The 23,711-nt window shown below is 40.7% G+C and overlaps 1 protein-coding gene and 1 long non-coding RNA gene across 4 annotated transcripts in view; one reads left to right on the top strand and one right to left on the bottom strand.

The window, feature by feature from the left end:
• Window positions 1-4,353: 4,353 nt before the first annotated feature.
• LOC124180645 overlaps window positions 4,354-23,711 on the top strand; it is a 32,603-nt gene continuing 13,245 nt past the window's right edge. The window contains exons 1-2 of the long non-coding RNA XR_006870300.1: window positions 4,354-4,389; window positions 11,714-11,717. This is a non-coding gene — a long non-coding RNA (uncharacterized LOC124180645). The remainder of the gene's footprint in view (window positions 4,390-11,713; window positions 11,718-23,711) is intronic.
• LOC124180612 (pheromone-binding protein-related protein 6-like) overlaps window positions 9,901-23,711 on the bottom strand; it is a 50,171-nt gene continuing 36,360 nt past the window's right edge. For all 3 annotated transcript variants that reach the window (XM_046566368.1, XM_046566359.1, XM_046566349.1), the window contains exon 6: window positions 9,901-10,733. In XM_046566368.1, the coding sequence (XP_046422324.1) occupies window positions 10,716-10,733 (18 nt within the window). In that variant the 3' untranslated portion in view covers window positions 9,901-10,715. The remainder of the gene's footprint in view (window positions 10,734-23,711) is intronic.

The following is a 23,711-nucleotide window of genomic DNA, read 5'->3' on the forward strand; positions in this document are numbered from 1 at the left end:
CATACCGCATCGTTGGTTTGATTATGGCTATCTATCTCGATCACTGGTTCGAGCGATGTAAGAACTGACGGCCCTATTGTTGACATGTTTTCAAAATTTTCGAAACACGCGTTATTGATATTTTGATACTTCGCAAGGTTGTCGTGTGATCATCGACGACCCTTTTTTTTTGCTTTTGGTACTGTTATCGTTTCTTATCTCGGGTTTTACCTTGAGAGGTACTTTGTTCATTTTTTTTCTCGAGAAGAATATTCTCGTTTTAACGGGAAAATTCTCCAGCCTAAACTCTCGCGGGTCCTGTCACGGTCGCCAATTGAAACGTTTCGAGTTTGTTCGCGGGCTTTATTTCGTCAGAACTTCATACGTGATGTGTGCTGTTTAGCGCAAACTCGAATGTAATATTAATTTTAATAGTCTCCTGTCTCTGGGATAGAGCTGCAGGATTAGGTCTCTGGACCCGGAAGGAAGGTGGAGAATGATTACTTGTCGATCGTATGATCAACTCCTGGAAAAGCTTGAACTGTTTGACCGTGTCACGTGCGGAGCGGTCTCGCACGCGACGACTTAACCCTCTAGGTATCTAGGTAGAGGTTTATATTTATTTTTTATGTGGGTTAGGAGGTGAACGTCCTCTACATGGCGTTCCCGGAAATAGGGTTGGAGGATTTCAATTTATCGAACCAAAATGTTTATGATGGAAAGCTAAATGAAAATGTTTAATAAAATCAAATGAAGTAAAAGCAGAGAATTTTGAGACAATGAAGCCTACAATATTCTTTATCTTAATGTTACTCTCTCTCTCTCTCTCTCTCTCTCTCTCACTTACTTTTCGGTGGTTCGCCTTCGAACTCGCTGAACAGCTCACACCTTCACACTCACATTCGCTTACAACTGCACTGTTCTAAGGAGTTCGTGGCTTGAAGTTCTGCACTTATTACTAGCTTCACAAGACTTAAATCGCGACGCGAGAAGCCTCTCCGGCCGTGTGTAGAATTAGAGTACTACACTCTAATCGTCGGTGTCGGAAAAAGGACTTATAGCTCTACACGCGGTAGCTTAGAAGGAGCCGGGTTCCGTTGATGTCGTTTATTAAGCGGTCTCAAACGGGACTTACCTCGCTTGCTCGTCCGACACCCCTTGGAACGTCGGGCGGCGAGCGAGGTTTTTGCTGAGTTTGCAATTTTGGAACAAAGGCTCGCCTCGCGACGGTCATCCTCGAAGCGCGTGATCTCGCGCTCGACTCATCCCGGTGTTGATTACACCCGGGATCTGGCGGGCTGACGCTGACGTTGCTGGCCGTCCAACTACGCCGTTGCGCTCGGTTGTTCCACGATGTTCGCTATTTGTTGTTAGCTAGTAGTTTGACCGAGCCGCGTGGAAGGAGTGGGTCGCTGTAGTCAAAGATGAGTTTTTGGTTTTATTATATGTACATCTTATTTATTAACTATTTTATTTACATATATACAAGATTTAACATAATGGTTGCCACGCGAGGGAAGGAGTGGTCTTCGTCCGGTTGTACCGCGGTGGAGGCGCGGCGATTCTCAGGCTCGGTGGTCTTTTTCGGAGACTCCCACTCGCTATCCGACTGGGTCGTCTGGGTGGCCGTCGAGACGTAGGAGCGCTGTGGTTCGGGGAACGGAGAGACCGCTGCCGGAATGCGGCGGAAGTAGCTAGGTGACATCGCTCTCGCTCTCCTCACGTCCCACAATGAGAGTAGCACCGCCGGGGGTCTGGTGAGAGGCTGTTGGGATTATGGATGTTGGTGTGATTAATTTTATTAAATAATTAAAGATTTATTATAGGAAGATTGTTACTTTATTCAAAATAGAGTATTGGAGGTATGTCTTGACAAACTGAAGGATCAGAGTGAACTGACTCCTTGGAGCCACATTACTGCAGCTGTATTGCTAAAAATATATTTAAGGGTCTATACCATGCCCAAAATTATACCTAGTTTTTATGACTCTATTCGAGTACTCTTATCCTTACTTCTAGAAAACTATAAAAGCAATCGCTACAGGGTTGACAATGTGTTCACCGGATTTTGCAAGAAAATGAAAACTTTCACTTTTAAAATAAATCAAAATAAAACTTAAATATGAGAAATATAATATCTCAAAAGAGAGAAACTTTTGTAGACGAACTCAATATTTCAACACGCCCCCTCAAAAGTTAATCTCTTTTACGATTTACAATAATAATGAAAATTATAATATATATATGATAACTTAAAATAAAAGTTGAATACAATACTTTTTAATAATGATCGACATACCTTCCGTTTACTCTTTGTCTGGGACGGTTGTTACTAACCGTGTACATAATGATCCGACATCTGTCTTTACGATAAGGGAAACCCAGAAAAACCTTATCAGATCATAAAACGGCACCCGCGACCCTCCTCTAGGAACGAATATTTTTAATAGCGCGCACCCGAGCTCCGCTTTCTCTGCGACGGCGGGACGCGGTCGCGAATTCGAATGCTCCCCGTGAGACTGCTCGCGACCTACACGAGAACGGAGGCTGTATCGGATGAAGTAAAATGACCCCGTGTAACGGATTTTAGTTACACTCAAACTCGAGGCAATAATGTCTCGGCTCAACCCGTGACTCGACTCGATCTCCTCGATTCCCCGAAATTAACGCTACTTCCTTACGCGTAAGTCAGGCTACGGTCACCAAGCAAATGTATCGGCTAAAGAATCTCGAGTACAGTCGTTAACGCTAATCCTCACTGGCTATCCGTCCTCGGCAAGCCTTTACTAATGATCCCTCGAGATTCCCTCGCAAGAAGGTTAACAGCGCTTACCGCTCCACATCCACGCGACAAAAGGGCCAACTCCCTCGTGGTCCCTTGCTGCCATTTTCCTCGCGATCACTCTCTTTCCTCTAAACTCTCAGAACCAAAAAAAAAACGCACGATCGCTGTGTTCGATAGTCCTCGTTAACTGCCAGAACTAGAGTGATCTCGAATGGTCGCAACGCGGATCTCGTCACGCTAATCCTTCGTGACGTCATCACCCTAAGAATGCGCAAAAATCGATCGGTCATCGATTTTGGGGATTGCGCAACTTGCCGCGCACCTGTCGTCGCTACGCGGCGCAGAACTTAAGGCTAGATCGCGATGTCGTCTCCCGCGCAGCTCTACGGAGTCCTGGGGTTGGGCGGGGTGGTGCTCCCTCGTCGCTAGCTGGTCTCTCGCGGTTGCCTTGGTTGGGCGTAGGCGGGGTGAGCGGGGAGGCTGCGGTGCGCCGGCCGCCAGCGGGAATCGCGTCCGCCTTGGATTCCCGCGCTGCAGGAATCTGCGTTGCCTCCCCCTCCGCAGCCTCGGTGTCCTTCCCGCGAGATCTCCGCGGTTTCGCCTTGCCTCGAAAGATGTTCGGCGTCGGAGTTGGTCGCTGGAGGGTAGCCGGTGAACTCACAAAAAAATAAAAAAAACCAAAGCTTGTCATATCTTGGTCGCAATGCGCTATTCCGTCCCTGTTGAAGCTCGGGTGCGTGACTCCAGTTCTGGCGCTCTCTAAGATTATTCCGCGACTCGATTTTCTAAACCCTGATTCCAGGATATCGACCAGGGTTCAGGGAGTCTCTTGTAACGGGCAGGCCTAACCGAACTGCCACGTTACAATGCATACTATGTATTACTATAGAGCCCAGTATGCGCAGTAGAGGTAAGGCGCATACGGCGCGTATTGGTATTAGTGAGATCGAGAATCGATGAGAGAGTCGGTACTGCCACTGCTCCTTGCTCGTCGTCGACTCTCGTGACAGAATGTAGTCGTTATTAAGTAAGTTTACAGTCAAAGCTATTGACTAATTAAATTCTTTGTTAATAATAATATGTAAAAGAGAGTATTTATTTACTAACCGATGCTGAAAATCTAACAATTGCTTTCTGCCATTGTTTAGCATCATTCCTATTCTTAATTTCCTCATATGAATTAGGAACAGGACATACAATGGATTGTGCACACAGCAAATAATCAAAAGACGTATCTTCATTATATGAGGTTTGGCTACGACCCTTGAGTCTATTACTCCGCCTAAGTTCTACACTGTCTTGAGATGAAGAATTATCGGTTTGTTTTTCAATACTGTCTGTCTGTGTGTCATTAAGTTCAGGTACTGTATTGTGTGAATTTTCAATACTACTATTACTATCCGTCTTATTGTTGTCAAATCTGGTACTTGGGTCGTCTACTGAGTTTAAGGGATCGTCTCAGTGTGACACTCCGAAAAATCACTGATTTTCGCGAATTTTTTTTTTAATGTTTACATAAACTAATCGGTCCGGTTTTTTTTTCATAAATAAATACGTTTATGAAGAATGCAAAATGATTTTTTTAAAGTTTATTTATTGAGTGCATCATTGTTGTACAAATTGTTGTAATTTCACGTGAAAAAAAAAGGTGCTGCATGGTTTCCACGATGACGGCCGCAATTTTGATCTGAAAAAAAAATTTCAAAAAGATTATTGATCTGTAGGAAAGTCGCTATCGCGCTATGGAGGGTTTTTTTTTTTTTTTCAAATTTGACAAAATGGCGGCGGTTTGAACAAAAAGTGTCGAATGTGGCCCTTTTTTTCGACAGTTTTTCGTAAAAAAAATAGGAAGTTTTCAAAAAAAAAAGAAAAGCTTCCATAGCGCGATAAAGAATGACGTTTAAAATGTTCTCCCGAAATTGGAACTAGATATCTTTAAAACTCTTCCTTTGAGAGTGGAAACCGTTTTGAAAAACACCATTCTGAGAAAAACGCGTTTAAAGATTGAAGTTGGAAAAGTTTATATAAATCGTTTACTTACGATCAATCGGCGATGCCAGGTCTTGATTTTTTTCTTGGGGGTTTCTCTCGTACGTCTATCCGTGGTGGATGTCAAAACGAACTGAAATGCTTGGACAGTTTATTCTGCAAGGTTATAGAACCTAAGCACCTTGGTACTCGCGCAGGTAGAAAACCCGTTCCCTTTCTACAAGAAACGCTGTAGCGACCGTAATAATTTGAATTTCGATTTAAAAATTTGAGAGAATGTTTAGAACAGTGTATACTATACGATAATGAAAAAAAAAAAAAAAATTTTTTTTGAAAATTTCACACTGAGACGATCCCTTAACGCGTCGTTAGGGACTACAGTTTTTCTACCTGAATCGACCTCACCAAGTACTTTTATTTTGGGTCTTGACTCAATAAGTTTTGTCTCATCTACAATTACATCTCTTACTACCACATATTTATCGTTCTCCACTTCATACACTCTATACCCATTTGGTTCGTAACCTACCAGTATTCCCTTTGATGACTTTTCATCAAATTTATTTTTACTGGTTTTAACATGCGCATAAACGGTTAAACCAAAAACCTTTAGGTATTTTAACTGTCATTTCTTATTATACCACATTTCATATGGTGTTTTATTCGCATTCAATGATTTTGTTGGTGTCATATTAATTAGATAAGATGCAGTTAAAACTGCATCACCCCAAAATACTTTATCTAATTTTGCACCAGATATCATTGTTCGCGCTTTCTCTGTGATGGTCCTGACCATCCTCTCAGATACACCATTTAATTGTGGAGTTCGTGGTACTGTGAGATGATAACTGATACCTTTTTGTATACAATAATCCTTCATCTCATTAGATAAATACTCTCTACCATTATCAGTATATAGATTTACTGTTTTTAAATTAAACCTAGATTCACTCTTTGCTACATAATCTTTAAACATCGTAAATACATCAGATTTATTTTTCATTAAATAAGTTACACAATAATGAGTGAATTCATCAACAAACAATACAAAATGATTTTTATTATTTATCGCAGATGGCGTAATAGGACCACAAACATCTGAATGTATATTAAATAATGGTCTTTCTATGTAATCTTTGTTCTTAAATTTATTAAATGACAGTCGCGCTTGTTTACCGTTAATACAAGCTTCACATAAATAATCGTCAGGTATTATTTTACTTACTCGTTCTACGTCATCTACTAATTGCTTATTTCTTATTTTATTAAACTTATCTTTTCCTATATGGCCTAATCGCCGATGCCATAATTTGTATTCGGAATTAGACGCATCATTTGAATAATTGATAAAGCTTTTACTTACAGAAAATTCTAGAGTAAATAGATTGTTCTTCGGCTTACCAGTCATTAATCCCCTCTTACCATTTCGGCTTACTATCACTCCAGGTTTACTGAAATTGACTGAGTATCCTACTTGCTGCATCTTGTATACTGATAACAAATTATACGGTACATCAGGACTGTACAGTACATTCTCGAGTTTCTCTCGAACTCCCATATTGCTTGTCACTACGATGGTTACCATCTTAGTTGCGGTGATGAAGGCTCCATTCTTCGCAATAGAAATTTTGATGGGTGTCTGTAAGTGAGCAAAGGTGTCGGCTAGGTCCTCTAGATTTATCAGATGGTCAGAGGCACCTGAATCCAGTAGGAAAGAAATTTTATTTCTTTCATTTAGTAACTGAAAGTTTCCAGCCATAAATGCAAATCCGTCTCCATTCAGTGGGTCAGCTTGGATGGACTGAACTGTCCTTGGTCTTTCTGCATTGGGTTTAGACTTTAAACTCTGCAGGTAGTAACGACATTCATTTTTATAATGTCCTCTCCTTCCGCAATGGTGACACTTAACATGCTTCTTATTATTTGCACCATTGTGCTTAGGCTTGACGATCCCACGATGATTTTTCCACGGCTTTCTGAACTCCTTATTATATCGTTTGACGTCATTGGTTTTCTGCTCCACATGGAGAACCTTTTTACTCATATCAAGATTTTCATTTACGAGTTTAACTTCATGATCTAGTAATCTGGTTTTCACGAAACTTAACGTGATATTATCTTCTGATAAAGTCTCGATGGCTGTTATAACACCATTGTACGAGGGTGGTAAAGTAAGTAATAATTGAGTCACTTTATCAACCTCCGAGATGGTTGCCCCGGCTGATGCTAACTCCAATATCAAAGAATCGAACTGCATAAAGTGTTTACATAAATCTGTATCACCTTCTAATTTTAAACTAAATAATTTCTTTCGAGCTCCTAGTTGTTTTGCCATACTTTTCCGTTCGAAGATATTGTCTAGTGCAGCAAAAATTTGTTTTGTCGACGATTCCGGTTTCACGTAACTCAAATACGAATCGGACAAATACTCGATTAGCGCATTTTTCGCGGTTGATTCCGATTTCTTCCACTTGCTGTCAGGATTCGCCGGTTCCGGTTTATCGATGACATGAATCACTTCAAGTTCATTGAAAAGACTACGGATTCTAAACTTCCATATATTATAATTTTCACCGTTGAAAGGTTGAATGTTTCTTTTAGATTTTATGTTTTCCATATTGTTTATTAAATAATAAACCATTTTGGTATTTGGAAATAATTGCTTTATTTACACTACGAAACACTAAACCACTTAGTTTTAGTTTACACTCACTAACTTTCAATCGCACTTTAAATGTTATTTTCTTCCTTTTAATAAAATTTGAATTTTGTTAATTTTAATTAATCAACAACGTAGCCTGGGCCCATAACCTGTTGGGATTATGGATGTTGGTGTGATTAATTTTATTAAATAATTAAAGATTTATTATAGGAAGATGGTTACTTTATTCAAAATAGAGTATCGGAGGTATGTCTTGACAAACTGAAAGATCAGAGTGAACCGACTCCGTGGAGCTATATTACTGTAGCTGTACTGTTAAAAATATATATTTAAGGGTCTATACTATGCTAAAATTATACCTAGTTTTTATGACTCTGTTCGAGTACTCTTATCCTTACTTCTGGAAAACTATAAAAGCAATCGCTACAGGGTTGACAATGTGTTTACCAGATGTTGCAAGAAAATGAAAACTTTCACTTTTAAAATAAATAAAATAAAACTTAAATATGAGAAATATAATATCTCAAAACAGAGAAACTTTTGTAGACGAACTCAATATTTCAACACTTCTCAGTTGTTTCGATTATCCTTAAAATTCATGATCGGGTGACTAACAAAATACGTATATCAACTACAAGCGATCATGGAGAAATCAGGAGTAATCATCCATTTGGCCGAATATAGACCCGTAACTCATAATATCATATTGAATTCGGTATGACTTGACCAAGAAAAGTGCTAGTTTGATTTTTCCGTACTGTTTCCAAATATTTAGCTGTGGAAAAAATCGTTGATATTCATGCTTTTTTTGACTGGGAAAATTTCTTTAAAGTTTTTTAACCTTTGGGTAATTTTTATTGCTATTTTTGGCTATTACATTGTATTTTTTTTATTTTATCTTTGTAAATGGTGGAGCAAAGGTACGGTTTTCTATTTGGGTTACGGAGAACGTCATCAGGATGGCGTGACGTATGGTGTTGGCTAGATTAATCTAAAACTAAATAAACAAAGATTTTTCTTTCAATAACATTGAGATGCAGAATATTAATCTATAAAAAGTGAGAAATCTTGAAAATTGATAAAATGTTACGTTTTGAAATAAGAGTGTTGAATTATTCTGACAAAAATGGCCTTATTTTCCAATAAAATAATACTTTTTTTTTAACTAATCTCACAAATGTTAAGGTTCATATTTCAGATAATAAAGTTAGAAAAATGTACACCAACTTTCATCAATATCAGTATATTATTTTTTTTAGCTAAGTGTCACACCAGTCTTTAAAATGGAGTTTCGAGCAAACGAAATCACGCGGCTACACTGACAGTTGCTACCAAGAACTGAACGATGTGAAGTATGCTCGTAAGCAAGGCCAAACATACTAGCTTAAAAACATATATTGCCCAACTTCGATGTTGTTTTTTCGTTTCCGTGGCAATTTAGATACCACGAAATCATCCCACTAATATACATACCCGTGATACATACGTACCTGTCAATACGATGAAAGATAGCGGTGGTGCGCTATTGTTAATGCGTCGGGCTATTGGCTTTTAATATTAGAAAGACTTCACATTTATTTATGGGCTTTGGAATTTACATTCCTGAGATGTTACACTAACATTTTATGGAATAAATAAATTTTAGATTTTTTGAAGCTGCTAAATATATCTACCTCTTTAGTATAAATTGCTGAGCAATTATAAGAAATCGGTACATCATTCGTTCCGTTGAAATAAAAGTTTCAATGTGCAAAAATTTAAATATCCCCGTCTCAAACCGAAAGAAGTACTCCATTGATATCGATCCTACTTGTACATCACGTGGTGTTCGCTTTCGTAAATGTAAACCTTTCTTCTCGGAAATGAACTCCCTGCAAAACCATCTTCGTAGCACTACGTGTAAAATTACTTTTCCTAATATGTGTCTTTTATTGTCTTTTTATTCCTGAAGAATTCAACTTCAATAACAAATAAAATAATTTACTAATCTCAACATTACGTTTCACATAATCAAATCAGAGGTTTATAAAACATCAACTGTATGAGGTATCTTCAACAGTATAATTATATGTATAAACGCTTCAACCAACCTGTCAGCGTCATTGATAACACCGATTCGTCTGCTCTGCTGGTACTAAAAGATAAGTGAATAATTGTTAACAAGATAATTGAAGACATTAAAACGACAAAGCTTCAATGAAACAAATATGAATTAAAGTGAAAGACTATTTGAAATGAATGAAGAAAAAGAGAATATTTAAAAAGAAATAAAGAAAAGTTGGAGAAACAATTTTAGTGAAAGAAAGACAATTTATATTTACAATTTTAATCTGTTTCATCTGTTGATCGATAATTTATGTACTTTGTGAGTGAGTAATTGAATGGATGAATAAATGAATATATAACATGTTTTTCGGCTATTGCTCTAAATTTATAGAAATAAAAATAAAAGGAATATTTACAATTTTCACATTCTATAACATAATATCTTTTTATAATTTATTTTGAAGTTTTAAACCTATATTTACAAATATGACGCTATTCGACTTCTAAAAAAGGATATTCAGTTTTAACTAATCTTTCTCGAAAACAATAAACGAGACATCAATAGTAATAACGGAACAATTGAGTCAATTAAGGAGTTATTATTTTGTACCACATGATTGCAAAATTTCGAAAGTTGCGCGCCATTTTTACATGGGTATGTTCTGCCCGTTTTTTCATGTGTACCGAAAAGATGGAGAATCTCCTATTATCAACCGGACACCACAGCAACGTCTTTGCTTACCGACGAACACTGCGAAGGAAAAATTGACGATGAACACTTAGTCCACTTGGCCTGCTGAAGCGGCAAGAAATGTTGCCCTTAGGGTATGGTTACTCGATAAAGTCCAAAAAATCTGCTCATCGAGTTACACAGTAACACGGGGCAGTAACCAGTAGAGAACAAGGGTGACAGAACACTAAAATAGTTCTTTCTATTTTCTACGTAGACGTTACTTGCTTCAAAAATTATTACAGAGCAAACTCTATACCGTTTAAACTACTCTGACTTCCATAATACTCGGAGATCCGAAGTTTGCAATACATAGTGCTGAGTGGCCTTACATAGAAATAAAATCAGGTGCTCTCCTGTAAAATGTTCTACTTAGTACATCGATCATATCAATAGTTTCAAATTTGTTACAACATTCTTATCATAAGTTTTTAATAATTTTATATGTATATTAAAACATCAATCTCAATAGGATTCGGCGAACTTCATCTCATGCGCAGTCTCTTCAATTTACCGGTGCCATCTCAGAAAAGGTAATATGTCTAGAACAAAAAAAATTACAGTTTATTCCAATGAATACATATATTGCACTTATGATATACCTATTACACACATTTCATACACAGGAAACGTGCTGTAAAAATATATTTAACACCCTGCGTAGTTTTGGTACACGAGTAACTTGATCCCAAGTACAAATGAAATGATACCCTAAAATTCATAATTCACTCAATTTATACTGTGTATGCGCTAAAATTAGTTTATCAATCACCTTTTGTGTACCAAGTTACTCTTATGTCAACTGAAATATTTTTTTGTACCGTATTACACGTATGTGTACCAAATTGTCATTAATTATTTATCAAGGTGTACGACTACACTGTATGCTTTGCGCATCCTTTCTGAAAATCTTCGATATATCCAGAGGTTTTGGCAAAATTCGCCACTCAACGTTAGCAGGTCCGCAAGTAAAACTACATTTTGAATTGCTCCGTTTTGAGAATGTAGCTAGGGATCTCTATCTGCTAATCTTGAGTGGCGAGTTGTACCTGAAAATTCCTAGTATGGACCAGACATTTTGGAACGAAAATTTCATATTGCAAACACGTGCTTGGTGCACAAGTTAGATATTAAAACTAAATATAAGTTTTATACAGAAACAGAACATTAGCCATTTCACGTAATACAACATTCCACGCAATAGGTGAATTACCATTTATCAGATATTTCTTCATATTTTAAGGTCAAAAAATTTCTCAAACTATGCAAAATTCATTTCAATAAGCAGTATTTCACGTGAAGTGTGGTATTTTTTTGAGTGATCATCTTCGATTTTGATCTGAACCAGGTATTTATACTAGTAATAGGGAGTTCCAAATACTTAACCATTCATTATCACCCAAATGAGTTGTTTTTTTTTTGTAAATCGCAGTTGGTCGTTTCTTAGTATGTGATAATGAGTTCTCGACGTTCGATAGTCTATAGTTTGGTCGGTAAAACAAATTCAGATAGGGAATTCAAGTGATGTTAGCCCTTCACGATTGTATTTTGGGGTTGAATTGACTTCTACTTGTGCGAAATCGGTTGTTGGTCATTCGTTGGTGTTTACTACTGCATGACCAACTTTTAATCCACGACGGGTCTGAAGCATGCTTGAACGACGAAAAAAAAGCGCAAACATTTTTTTTGCAGATTCATATTTTTTCAACCAAAACAAGTCGAAATTACGCATTTCAGCCTATTCCCTTGAGACGTTTTTGAGAAAATCCAATTTTAAGTTTGAAAATATCCAAAAGTCGATATCGGGATCGTATATCTAGTATCGATTTTTATGCAACGTGCATGAGAAATACTACTTCTCGGGCTTGCAGAGACTGGCGTCAGTGACGTTTTACACACAGAAATAGAATAAAAATGTCGCGCATACACAGATTGGCTCGATTTTACCTCTCGCACTAGTGCTTTTTTCTCGTTGACTTCTCGCACTAGTGCTTTTCACTTCTCGCACGCCCCTCTCGTATGCCCCCTTCGCGTGTCACGCTTGCGTACCTCGCAACAGTGTTGTTCAGCTTTCTACTTCTCCCGCGCTCTCTCACCCATCCCTCTCGTGCCTATCGCTCGCACGCTGTCACGTCAGTATTATAACCTTCAAAAGGTTGAATCATTTTTATACGTTTCCAACTTTGTGGGAAAATAGAATGTTGTTGTTTTCTTGTCGTTTTTGGGCTTTTTTTGGCTTCGCTCTCCAAACTCCCCAGCGGGATTGCATGATTGCTTCAATTGGTACACGCACTTAAGTGCATTTCTCATGCATTTGTTACAAAAAACAGTATGTAACACTCATGCAAGAGGCCGCTCATACGCATGCTGTGTGAAGTTGCTCGCCTTCTCGCACTTGTAACACAAAGTACTATTATGGGATTTTGTGTGGAAATTTTTAGGTTTGGGATGATTATGTTTGTTTTTCTAGGATATGAATCAAATGTATGTATACAATGCATATACATGTTCGTATATGTATTGTGACGTGGATTTTTCCCGCTCCTCGGTCACTCGGAGAAAATGACCGAGAACTTACCACTTGCACAATAATTTGGCGTCCACGATGTACCCTTGATCTAAAACAATATCGCAAAGTTTTTGTTGGGCGCCTGGCGTGATTAACACGCCTCGAAATCATTAATACGCTATTCCTCGGGCATATGCTCGATAGCTCAGTACCGCGGAGAGGGGAGGGGTAATTTTTGGAGAGAGAGAGAGACACTCGAAATATACATGCTATTTAACAAAAGTAAAATAAAATCTTATATTTCACAATAGCGGTGATACAAAACAAAAAAAAAAAAATATAATTCAAAAATCGCTCATCGCGAGTCTAAAACTAAATAGAAAATTACACGTAACCTACTCTATTTCTTACTCTAATGAGCTCGCGGCTCCCTAACTAAAACGTCACTCGACGATCGCAACATCCTCATACGCAATTCTCAATTCGCAAATTCGCCATTCGTTCTCCATGGCGATGATTGCTCGAAACGAAACTAAAACTAATTATTCGACGGTGCGCCGTCAGTTCTCGCAACTTAAAACACCATGCTCAAACTTCTCGTCTCAACTGCTACGCAACGCAACGGCAATTTCGACTATACATCGCCTAACCTCGACTAAACACTATCTTGACTAAACGTAAACTTAACTAAGCGCAAGCACCACTGCATTTAACTTCAACTATACACAAGCTCAAAGTAACTCAACTCAACCTACATTATCTTCACTAACGGGTACGGAACTCAATGCAGGCGCAACTAAACGTAACCTAAACTATACGCAATCGCAACGCATACGAGCTTAATTTTTTTCAAAATCCTCCAAAACGTTACCCGCTAATCCGAGCACTCCAATTCGGTGCTTCCCGACCTACTCGAGAGGTGACACAAAAAGAAAACGATAACGCGGCTCGACCCGGTACGGCGAAATTCGGCTATACTTGGTTTCAATAACGAGAAAGATTCAACTCAAACCCGTGACTCTACTCAACTTTTTCAGAAACTCAAAATTTACTTTACTCTAACTCGCGTACTCAGGCTACGGTCATCAAGCAGGAGAATCGGCAAAAGAATTTCGAGTACTTTTCTACAACGCAAATCCAAAACGGCTATCCGCTACTCGGCAAGCCTTTTCGCAATTATGCTCGAAATTCAATCGCGGGTATAGAAGCAGCGCTTACCTTCTACATCCTTGCCACCCCCTTTCCATTCCCCTCGCGATTTTTGGGCGACTCCATTGCTTCGCGGAACTCCCCCCAAAACGTGACTACTAATCACGACCGCCAGAACTAGAGTGGTTTCAAAAACCTACCACCTGCCGCAACACGGACCTCGATACGCCATCCCACACGTGACGTCATACCCCCAAGAATACGCAATAATCGATCCGTCATCGATTTCGTCGATCGCGCAACTCGACGCGCACCTTCGATCGCATCGCTGCGCAGAACTTAAAGCTAGCTCGCAATCTCGTCCTCCGCGCAGCTCCATGACGTCTTGGCGGTGAGCGTGGTGCTCCCTCGTCGCTAGTCGGTCCGTCGCAAGTTCGCCGGTCAATTGTTGACGGGGTGAAGGGGGAGAGGCTGCGGCGCGCCGGCCGCCAGCGGGAATCGCGTCCACCTTGGATTCCCGCGATGCGGGGATCTGCGTCGGTTCCCCCTCCGCAGCCTCGACATCCTTCCTTCGCAATTGTCGCTAGTCCGCCACTTCGCACTTTCCTCGAATTCGGTGTCGACTTCTTGCCTGATGCCGTTGTAGCTCGAAAAATAAAAAAAACAAAAAAACTGAAATATCTTAAGCTGGTCGCTAAAGTGTCCCCTCTGGTAGTTTCGGATGCGTGACTCTAGTCCTGGCGCTCTTTTCCAAAAACTTCGCGACTCAATTTCGAAAATTCCTAAATTTTTGGTATTATAACCATATATTCCGCCCAGGGTTCAAGGAGCCCCTTGTAACGGGCATCAAAAATGCCACGTTACAGTATATGTATGTATTGTAACGCAAAGGTGCGAAAACAAAGTAAGACCGAGTCCGCGAACCCCCGAAGACAAGGGAGCCGAGGTGGGGGAGACGGCCGTCGAGCCTTTTGCCGACGGGCCGTGACGTCAGTCAGCCAATCGGGCCAATTCGAAGTGGTGAATAGTCGAGTGTGTGGATAATAGTGTGAGTGTGCGCCAGCAAAGGAAGAAACGAAGGTCGGACCCCCCTGCAGAGCCTGCAGCAAACATGTAAAGGCAATAAATCAGTTGATAACCGTAACATCTCCGGCGTTCAGTTTATCTAATTCCTTCTGCTTCTCCTCGCGCCCGCCCCCCTTGAGATTATCCACCAGAACCTCGCTCGGTAGCCGTGCTCCAGTCCTAATCGCACGGCCCTCGGGCCACCGATTGCAGCTAGCAAGGTAAGCTGTCCTAGTTTGGTTCGGAGCTAGGAAAGAAAATTCTAATCCGACCTGGCGCTCAACAGGGAGAGGCAAGGTGAGAAAAAGCTTCGTGCCGGCGAGCCGTGGATCGCCGGTGCACGAGAAATCGGCCCGTTTGTGCCCCTGGACACATTCGGACATTTGCAGTCCGTTTGTCACTCTACCAGTTCTTGTGAGTATCTGAGCCTAGCCAGCCATACAACGGGTTCTCCAATTATCGATATCGTATCGTGTATTTATTTATAAATTGAGGTTGAAGCGTCTGGGGTCCAACAAATATTGTTTTATTATTGTTTGATAAATTTAGAGTAATCAGAGGGTCACTCCAAAGTGTGAACGGTAAGTCCTCTTCTGAGGGTAACAGAAATTAGCGTTACACTGCATATGAATTCATCCTTTTATAGAACGATCGTTAGTTGCTGCTCGACTCAGAAGACGTGCACTGATTAGTGAATTCACATGTCAGACGTGGCGGAGATTGTCAAGTAAAATCATAAATTATCTCCCCGTTGAATTGCACGTGCCTGGGTATCAGTATTGCGGACCGGGAACGAAAATGACAGGGAGGTTTGTTCGCGGTGATCCAGGTATCAATCTGCTGGACGCTGCATGTAAAGACCACGACATTGCATACGCAAAGAATCAAGATATTGTAGCGCGAAATCTGACTGACAAAGTGCTTGTTGAGAAAGCGTGGAATTAAGTCTTGGCCAAAGATGCTAGGGTGGGTGAAAAATCCGTAACCTGGGGATTCATCAACACATAAAAGCTAAATCTGAATTTGGAATGGGTATGGCTAGGCATCTGTCGAACTTGGAGCGGGTTAGACGACAGTAAAGAAATCCACAAAGGGTGGGAAAACTAAACTGCGGAAGAGGATAATAAATCTCAAATCCATCATCTGAGCTGCAAAAGCCTCCATGCAACCGGCTCATGAAACTATTGAGTCGGCGATGGTAGGTCAATGTACAGCTGCGCGTGGGGGAAGAACGTTCGAGTGCAACGCGTTATACCTGTACCTGATAAAATTAGCGGTACCATACCACTTCTCATTGCAATTCTGCTGGATCTAAGCGCTACTGGAGCTCCAGCAGGAGTTGCCGCAGGTATAGCTAATGCGGTCAACAAGGCGAGCGCCAATTAACAAACATCAGTTGAGCGAAACCAGACGACACAATACAACAATGCAAGCGATTGCTCTTAGCAAGGGATTATACCTCAAACCCTACTGCAGATGCATGGGTCTTTATATACGACTGGCAAAAAGCTAACATAGTTACCATGCTGAATTCTCACCAACATTGATTTACGCAAATGCGCTGAAGATATGAAAATTTCACATTTTCGTGGGGTTGTCATGCGGAATGATCTACCGAAATCTGGGCCGAAGATGCGAGAATCTGCAATTCATCTTGATGATAAAAATGGTTCGGGAACACGTTGGGTTGCATACATTAAAAATGGTGATCATGTTGTGTTCGGTCGAACGAATAGTCAGAGGTGCCCAGGCACAAACGGTCGCTCGCGCGTGTATACGAACACATGCGTCGTGCGGCCGACTATCTCTGTTTTGTCTTTGCATGTGCTTGGACGAGCATCAAGGTGGCGGGAATAGCGCGGGTCAGGCCGCGTCAGTCAAGTAGTCGGGCGACTCGGGGTCAGTCGTTCACTCTTTTTGGTTTTCTTTTCTCTGTGCGTTTCCGGAGAGATGGATAAGTCTAAGGGGTCTCACTGCAATTCGATCGGTACACGGATCTTGTGGTATCTTGTATCTTCAAATCCTTCCTGATTGTTGCATGCTGGGGAGCCGGAATAACCTCGTAAGTACACTAACAACAAGCGCGGTACGTCCCGCCAGGCACACTGGTGCAGCCCGGTTGTACCAATCAGCAAGTGCAATGCTTGACGCAAGTAATTTACGGATTGCTTGTATATACTTGGATTCACACAAGGTAATCCTTCCGGTACACCGAATCAAGCGGTGATGCCTGAGCACAAGCGCAATGCTTATACGGAGTCGCCAGCGACTTCATTTATCACAATTATACTGCACGAAATAGTCAAGACGCCCAGCGCAACTATGTATAAATATAGAGATTCAATTCGGATGTTTCAAACGAAACCAGCAACCAATACAACCACATATATATGTATATAATGTCTTCTAATCGTAGATTTCACCTCCTAAATAATTCATTGTGTGAAATATATTTGATATAATAAATATCCTATGCACGTTGTAAATCAACATTTGCGAGGGGTTTTTTCTCTGAGGTTCATACCTCAAAGATTTTCCTCTCTGAGCCATAATAAAATATGGAACTGATGGCTAAAAATACGTATTCATTTCATTTATTCCTATCCCTCAGATCCTTGTTTTCTAGAGTTGGAAATCGTGACCAAATTAAAAAATACGCGGTCTCTTTTTTGTTATAGAGGACGCGCCCCACGAAACATGTTGTGTATTTCGACAGTATCGGTGATTTGCAACCACCTAAGGATTGGAAGAAGTATCTTGGTGTTGGTAGCGTAAAATACAATCAGAAGGGGTATCGGGAATATGATACTCTGATTTGTGGCCACTTGTGTCTCAAATTTCTCAGCGGGTAGCTATAAAAAGAATAATGCCACATGCGCATGCATTAGTCACGACGGAATCATTGACGTTGACACTATCGGGCATATCCTTTGTGCTGGAGGTACAATATTTCTCCCCAATCGAGTTATCGTCGAAGAAAAACTGTTCTCGGATTCTTCGAGATTCTGACATTCAATTCAATACCCAATATTTAAGAGGGGTGTAATACATTTTACCTGGAGTGACCGGATAATAGTAGAGAAATCATCACGATACCTATGGTAAGCTATGAAATTGAGGATATTGAAAGTCTTCTGTATAAAGAGCTACTCTCCTACATCAGCCTCAGTCTGTGAGCCAATAAAAACGAGCTGAACAGTGAAATCACGTGCAATCAGGTAGTAGACTCCAAACCCGAGGATTCCATTGGCCGATTATTGAGACTTAAATCGGTTAAGCCAGTACGAGACGTTACTCAGAAATCTGAATCAACGTTAGCCATACTAAAGGTTAATACATGACGCATTGAGTGCAACATAACAACACGGGCGTACATAAACGAGCGTCGAGCTCACACGATTCATCAATTTTTCCCTACCGTACCATCAGGATATGAAATTGTTGAAGTGCCTGTCAACGTCATTTACCTCCCAATTGCCATACACTGGATACATCATATGCAGCTGAGAATATTTGACCAATTCAACGAGTTGATTAATTTTCGTTGAGAAACGATAATTGTCCGTTTACATATGAAATCTCTCAAATAATAGGGATTGTGTTTAAGGCGAAAAAGTCGGGCAAAATTTATAAAAGTGAGACGTCACGGCCTGAAATCATCAGTCGCTTAGCATTTCTGACAAACCTTACATCTCCGACGGCGCTGATACCTCTGAACGTTTGGTTTTTTTTAGAGGCTACGTCTTCGATTACGTGGAAATTTTGGGAAGAGAAAAATTTGCTGTATCCTGTGCATGTTACCATGGGAGAAATAATAAGAATACAGAAACCCGTAACATTCGACGGATCGATTACGCACTCTGAGATTCACGCTCGTCAACCGTTTGCGTCATCAACTTTCGGGGACAACGATGAAATTCGTATTTCTGTTCAAAATCAGAACAAGTGCATGCTACTGATGAAAAGCTCCCTATACATTCACGGGAAAGTGACGAAAGACGCTTATTCGATGGTAGCTGCTACGAAAGTGGTCAACTTGGCTGTTTGCCATATGTTTAAGGAAATACGTTACAAGTTGAACGGTGTGGAAATTGATCGGCATAAAAATGTGGGCATCACCAGCGTTATGAAGGGCTACTCATTCTTCACCCCCGGATAGCAGCATGGTTCGGAGAACACTGGTTGGTTAAGCGATGCCGATATCAACTTTACCGATGATGCTCGAAATTTTGATGTTGTTTTACCGCTGTATTATCTACTAGAATTTGCAGAGAATTATTGTCGAGTACTCGTTAACGCCAAACATGAATTGATTCTCACATGCACTAACATCGATTTAATTGCTGTAATTCAGACTAACTCTACCGAGAAGTTTAAAATTAGTCTGAAAAAATGTCGAGTGGCTGTTGCCCTGCATCAAACTAACCGTTAAGTCAAGAACTTAGTTACTCAACAACATCGCCAAGGTCCCCACCATATCTATTAGTTTTCGTTCTTGGGAAACGTATGTTTATTCGATGCTTCCGTCAACGCCTCGACATGCTGGGTGGTCAAGATATTGACGCAGCTAGAGAAGCCTAGATACGTCATAATGGAATTCCATACTGCAAAGAAAAACGATGCATTGAAAATGCTAGTGAATTTAATCAACGTAGAATAAGGCATATCAAACTCTTTCTCAACTCCGGTGTTCCTCCTATGGAAATTCAAATATAGATATTTACAATAATCAATATGGCATTCTCTACGATATATATGTAAAGTTTCAAAAATCCTACGACGACAAAGAACCCGAATCTTTGCTGCCGAAAAGCGAATTTATTAACCACACGCCCCTCTTCATTATCAATTGCTCAAAGAGAATGAATAGTTGAAAACCGGACCAGTGGATATTTGATTGGAATTTGAAGCGAGTATAGAATTTCCTTCAAACACATCAGCCTATTGCATGATGTTGAACGATCGTATTGTCGAGTACAGTCCGAGTAGTGGCACGGTGAAGAAATTAGTGTAAGTCAATTTTGGAACAAGATGTTCAATTAGGAATGTGCGGATATAGAAAATATGTATAGCGTTATTTGTCCAATTTAGAATAAGTGGTCTATTATTATTAGTACGTATAAACCGAAAACTGAATGTAAGTGCTGATGAATCTATGATATATCTATTTAAAGCATCCAACCGTTATTTTCAAACATTATATTTCTCCCACCACTACCACCATCACCACCCAATAAAATTGTTGATGTATGTACTATACATTTATGTATATTGTACACACATATATCTATACTTTGTATTGTATACTGACATTGAGGAAACAGAATTCAACCTACACGTATGTATCCTAATACCGAGTGAGTGTGTGAGAACCAAGAATGTTTTTCTGTACAGAGTCGAGTTCAGTCGAAAACAAGATCGCAGGCAAAGCGCCACGAATGTCTGGTATTGTCCTAAATAATCAATTATTAACTCTTAATGTATTTCTATACAATAAATGTAGCAACAGAATTATTGGAGCCTCATTTTTCCCAACCATTCTAACAAAAATAATATCCGTCTTGCGATGAATATTGGAAACGAGGCAGAGTCAATCAATATCGATAGAACAACGAATTATTGATAAAGAGGGCGCTATCTGTGGTACCAACTGCCGCTAAGGATGGGCGGTAACATTATCTTGCGATGTAAATTGGAAACAAAACAGGGCAGACCGATAGAACAGTGACCGATCGGTAAGGGGGATGCCATCGGTGATAACACTTCCATCGGTCAAATGTTTTGCCACCTGGCGATAAAAATTGAAAATGTTTGCTCAATTGACAGCACAGATTCTCATTATCGAACTCCCTGGCGGTAAAATCGAGTGGAAATACACGTCTTACCATCTGTGGTAAGTTTCTTGGCGGTAACACCTCCGCCCGTAAAGCAGGCATTCTTACCCTTCGAGGATAATACTGACTGTCGGTAATGTGGGTATCAGGGCTGATTCTGTCAATACGCTACTATTGTGATCCAGAACTCTCGTATCCTATCCACCTAGACCAGGAAGCTCTTCGTGGATGGCCTTATAGGAAACACAGCCAAGAATGTATAGCGGGAAATCGGGTATGGTGAGCCACCCGAGCCTTCGTTGAAAGTCGGAAATGTGCACAAGCCGCATGTGTTGAGAAACAGCGCACACAATTGTTAATCCGTTTCGGCAAAGTAACGATGCATAAGTTGAAACAAAAGTATTTGAAATCATCTTCACCTATGTTATCACACTCGCTTCTAATGTTTACCTGTCCGTCTCTACTTGAAATCTAGCCGCTTGCCCGTGTCGGGACTCAAAATAAATCTGCTCTGTATCTATGTCCTATTCTTTACACTGTTGCGAAATCATATCTCTATATCATCAATGTGCATTTCCGCTTGTAAGCGTCAGTTATCGTTCTCTTTTCTCGCAATACATATCGCATCACCTGTGTATCTTTCTCAAATAAAGAATCTTTACTTAACAATCAATTATTCTTATCATCCCGCTTCTTCGCTATAACCATCCAACAATAATTTGCGGATCCCACATCAACGATCCAGTATCTATTGTCATCTCTTCATAGATTAACGCTACAAAAATTTTACGATCCAGGACCTCAGAAATGTTAGTGAACACTCCCGCACAGTAGTCAGTTATTGATAAAACAAGGGACACAACTAGGCTCTTTTTAAGCGCAACATCCACATAATAGGTTGTCATTCTCAATCGATATAGAGTAGACGCCTTGCGCTTACACACTTCAGCAATGTGTTCGGTCCATGACAGTGTTCGATCTATTATAACCCCAAGATATCTGAGACTGGTTACAAAGATAATAGAATGATCCCTCAGACAAAGCGGAGGAAGCTGCACATCACAGACCGCGGTGACATATTTAGAACTGTCAATAACAATAGCTGTATTTTCATCCACATTAAGACTAAGACGGTTCCTTGCATTCCACAACCAAATACTCTCAATATCAGCGTTACCCAAGGCTTTATTCACATTAGACGACAACTGAGATAGCTCGCGAGGTCATCTGCGTAAAGCCAAATGCGATACCGCGCGAGGCACTGGGGGAGAAAACACAAAATCAGCGGCATCAGTAAATCTTTCAAAAGCCTGTATCGGAAGGTTATCGGCACCACATCCTTGAGTAGTAATCCATGTCAACACACTGTTGACACGTCTGTTCGTGATTGGTTAGAAGCTAAAGGATTGTATGTGCCTTTTGGCAGGATTCTGAATCGCTGGACTCCAGCGAGCAAAGCAGCCGGTAGCCTTTCACACTTGGCAAGAGCAAGGTTTTCCATCTCACGTTAAAAATATCGCGTATCACCACAAGTATTAAACCGCTCCGCTGTTTTATGTAAGCAGTCTTGGCGTTATGTCGCTACCATACGTGACATATTAGGCAAAAACTTTTGCTCTGCGAGATCTCTTGAAGGACCGATAGCAGGCGTTGCGATTTTTCATCAGATGTCTGATATCCAGCGATATTCAAGCCGCAGGTGAACGCCACACAGTAAATTCCGGTTCAGGCATGGCGCAATCCAGTGCATCCTTCATGAGGTTATAGAAGACTGATATCCGTTCATCGACCGAAGGCAGCGACGAAAGCTGCGAAAAGTCAAACGTAGATAGGGCAGCACAAGTAGCATCGAAATTGGCACGATCCTACGGTCGGTATCGAATAACGCGCAGCTCCTGCCTAAGTACACCATACCTTATAACAGTATACATGAGATCATGCTCTATGAGAAACGGCAGCGATGATTGCCCCAGGACTCTAGGAGATTAGTGTTGTTGACAGCACGTATATCGAGCCAGGTATCAGAAGTAGCCGTGTGAGGAATAGGTTACATTGACACGATATCATAACCCTGTGATGCAAAAAATTCACTGAGATGAACTTACAATGAGTCGTAAGCTGTAGATGACAAACCTGCATTGAAGTCATCGAGAACACCCGAGAACTTGCAGCGGAATTGCTGCCGAACAAGTTCATTCTCGAATACAGCGAGAAGATCAACTTTAGGAATACACGATCGCGAAGAAAATGTTCATTCCAGCATCAGCGCTGGCTTCTAACAGATTGGTATTCAGGATATCCATCCACTGGAAGAACACCGGACATAGCAACCGTTACAGAACAAAGCTCCTGGCGTACGAAGAAGGTAAGGCCATCTCTATGTCACCCTCGACGGTCAACTCTGTGCAGCCTGTAAGATGGCAACATCACCTGTACGTTCAATACTCGTTTGTTGAGGCAGGTTTCGGAAACATCAATCACGTAGTATGTATTTAGGCGAAAGAACTCGCGAAATTAATTAATATGGAAAGGCAGTGACTGAGTATTAAGATAGTAAACATTGGGGAATGCCGGGCGGATCAGTGAGCGCACGGATCTCGCGGCAGTCGCAGGCAAGAGTCATTGCAAGGCTTGGGTTAAGTTTTACAAGTCAGAAGAAGGCAGCAGGCACCACGATTTGATCCCCGGCCCAGGTCGAACATACAGCGCAGCATCAGTTATCCACGCTGATCTCGGGCTCAGTGAAGGATTCTTCTTCAAGATCTGACTCCAATATAAGTGTACCTGCACGGGGTGCCTTTTGTTAATGTAATCCTTTCGGTCCGAAAAAGCAGTATCGATATCTACTGCTCGGAGCTGAGGCTTGAGCTTCTTAGCTGCAATCACGCGATCGCACGAAGCATGAGACTTGAGGACTAATAAAAGAGGGTGCATCAGTGGCAAATCAGCATAGTTTTCCATCA

Source organism: Neodiprion fabricii, chromosome 1 (genome assembly GCF_021155785.1).
Source record: "Neodiprion fabricii isolate iyNeoFabr1 chromosome 1, iyNeoFabr1.1, whole genome shotgun sequence".
NCBI classification, from domain to species: Eukaryota; Metazoa; Arthropoda; class Insecta; order Hymenoptera; family Diprionidae; genus Neodiprion; species Neodiprion fabricii.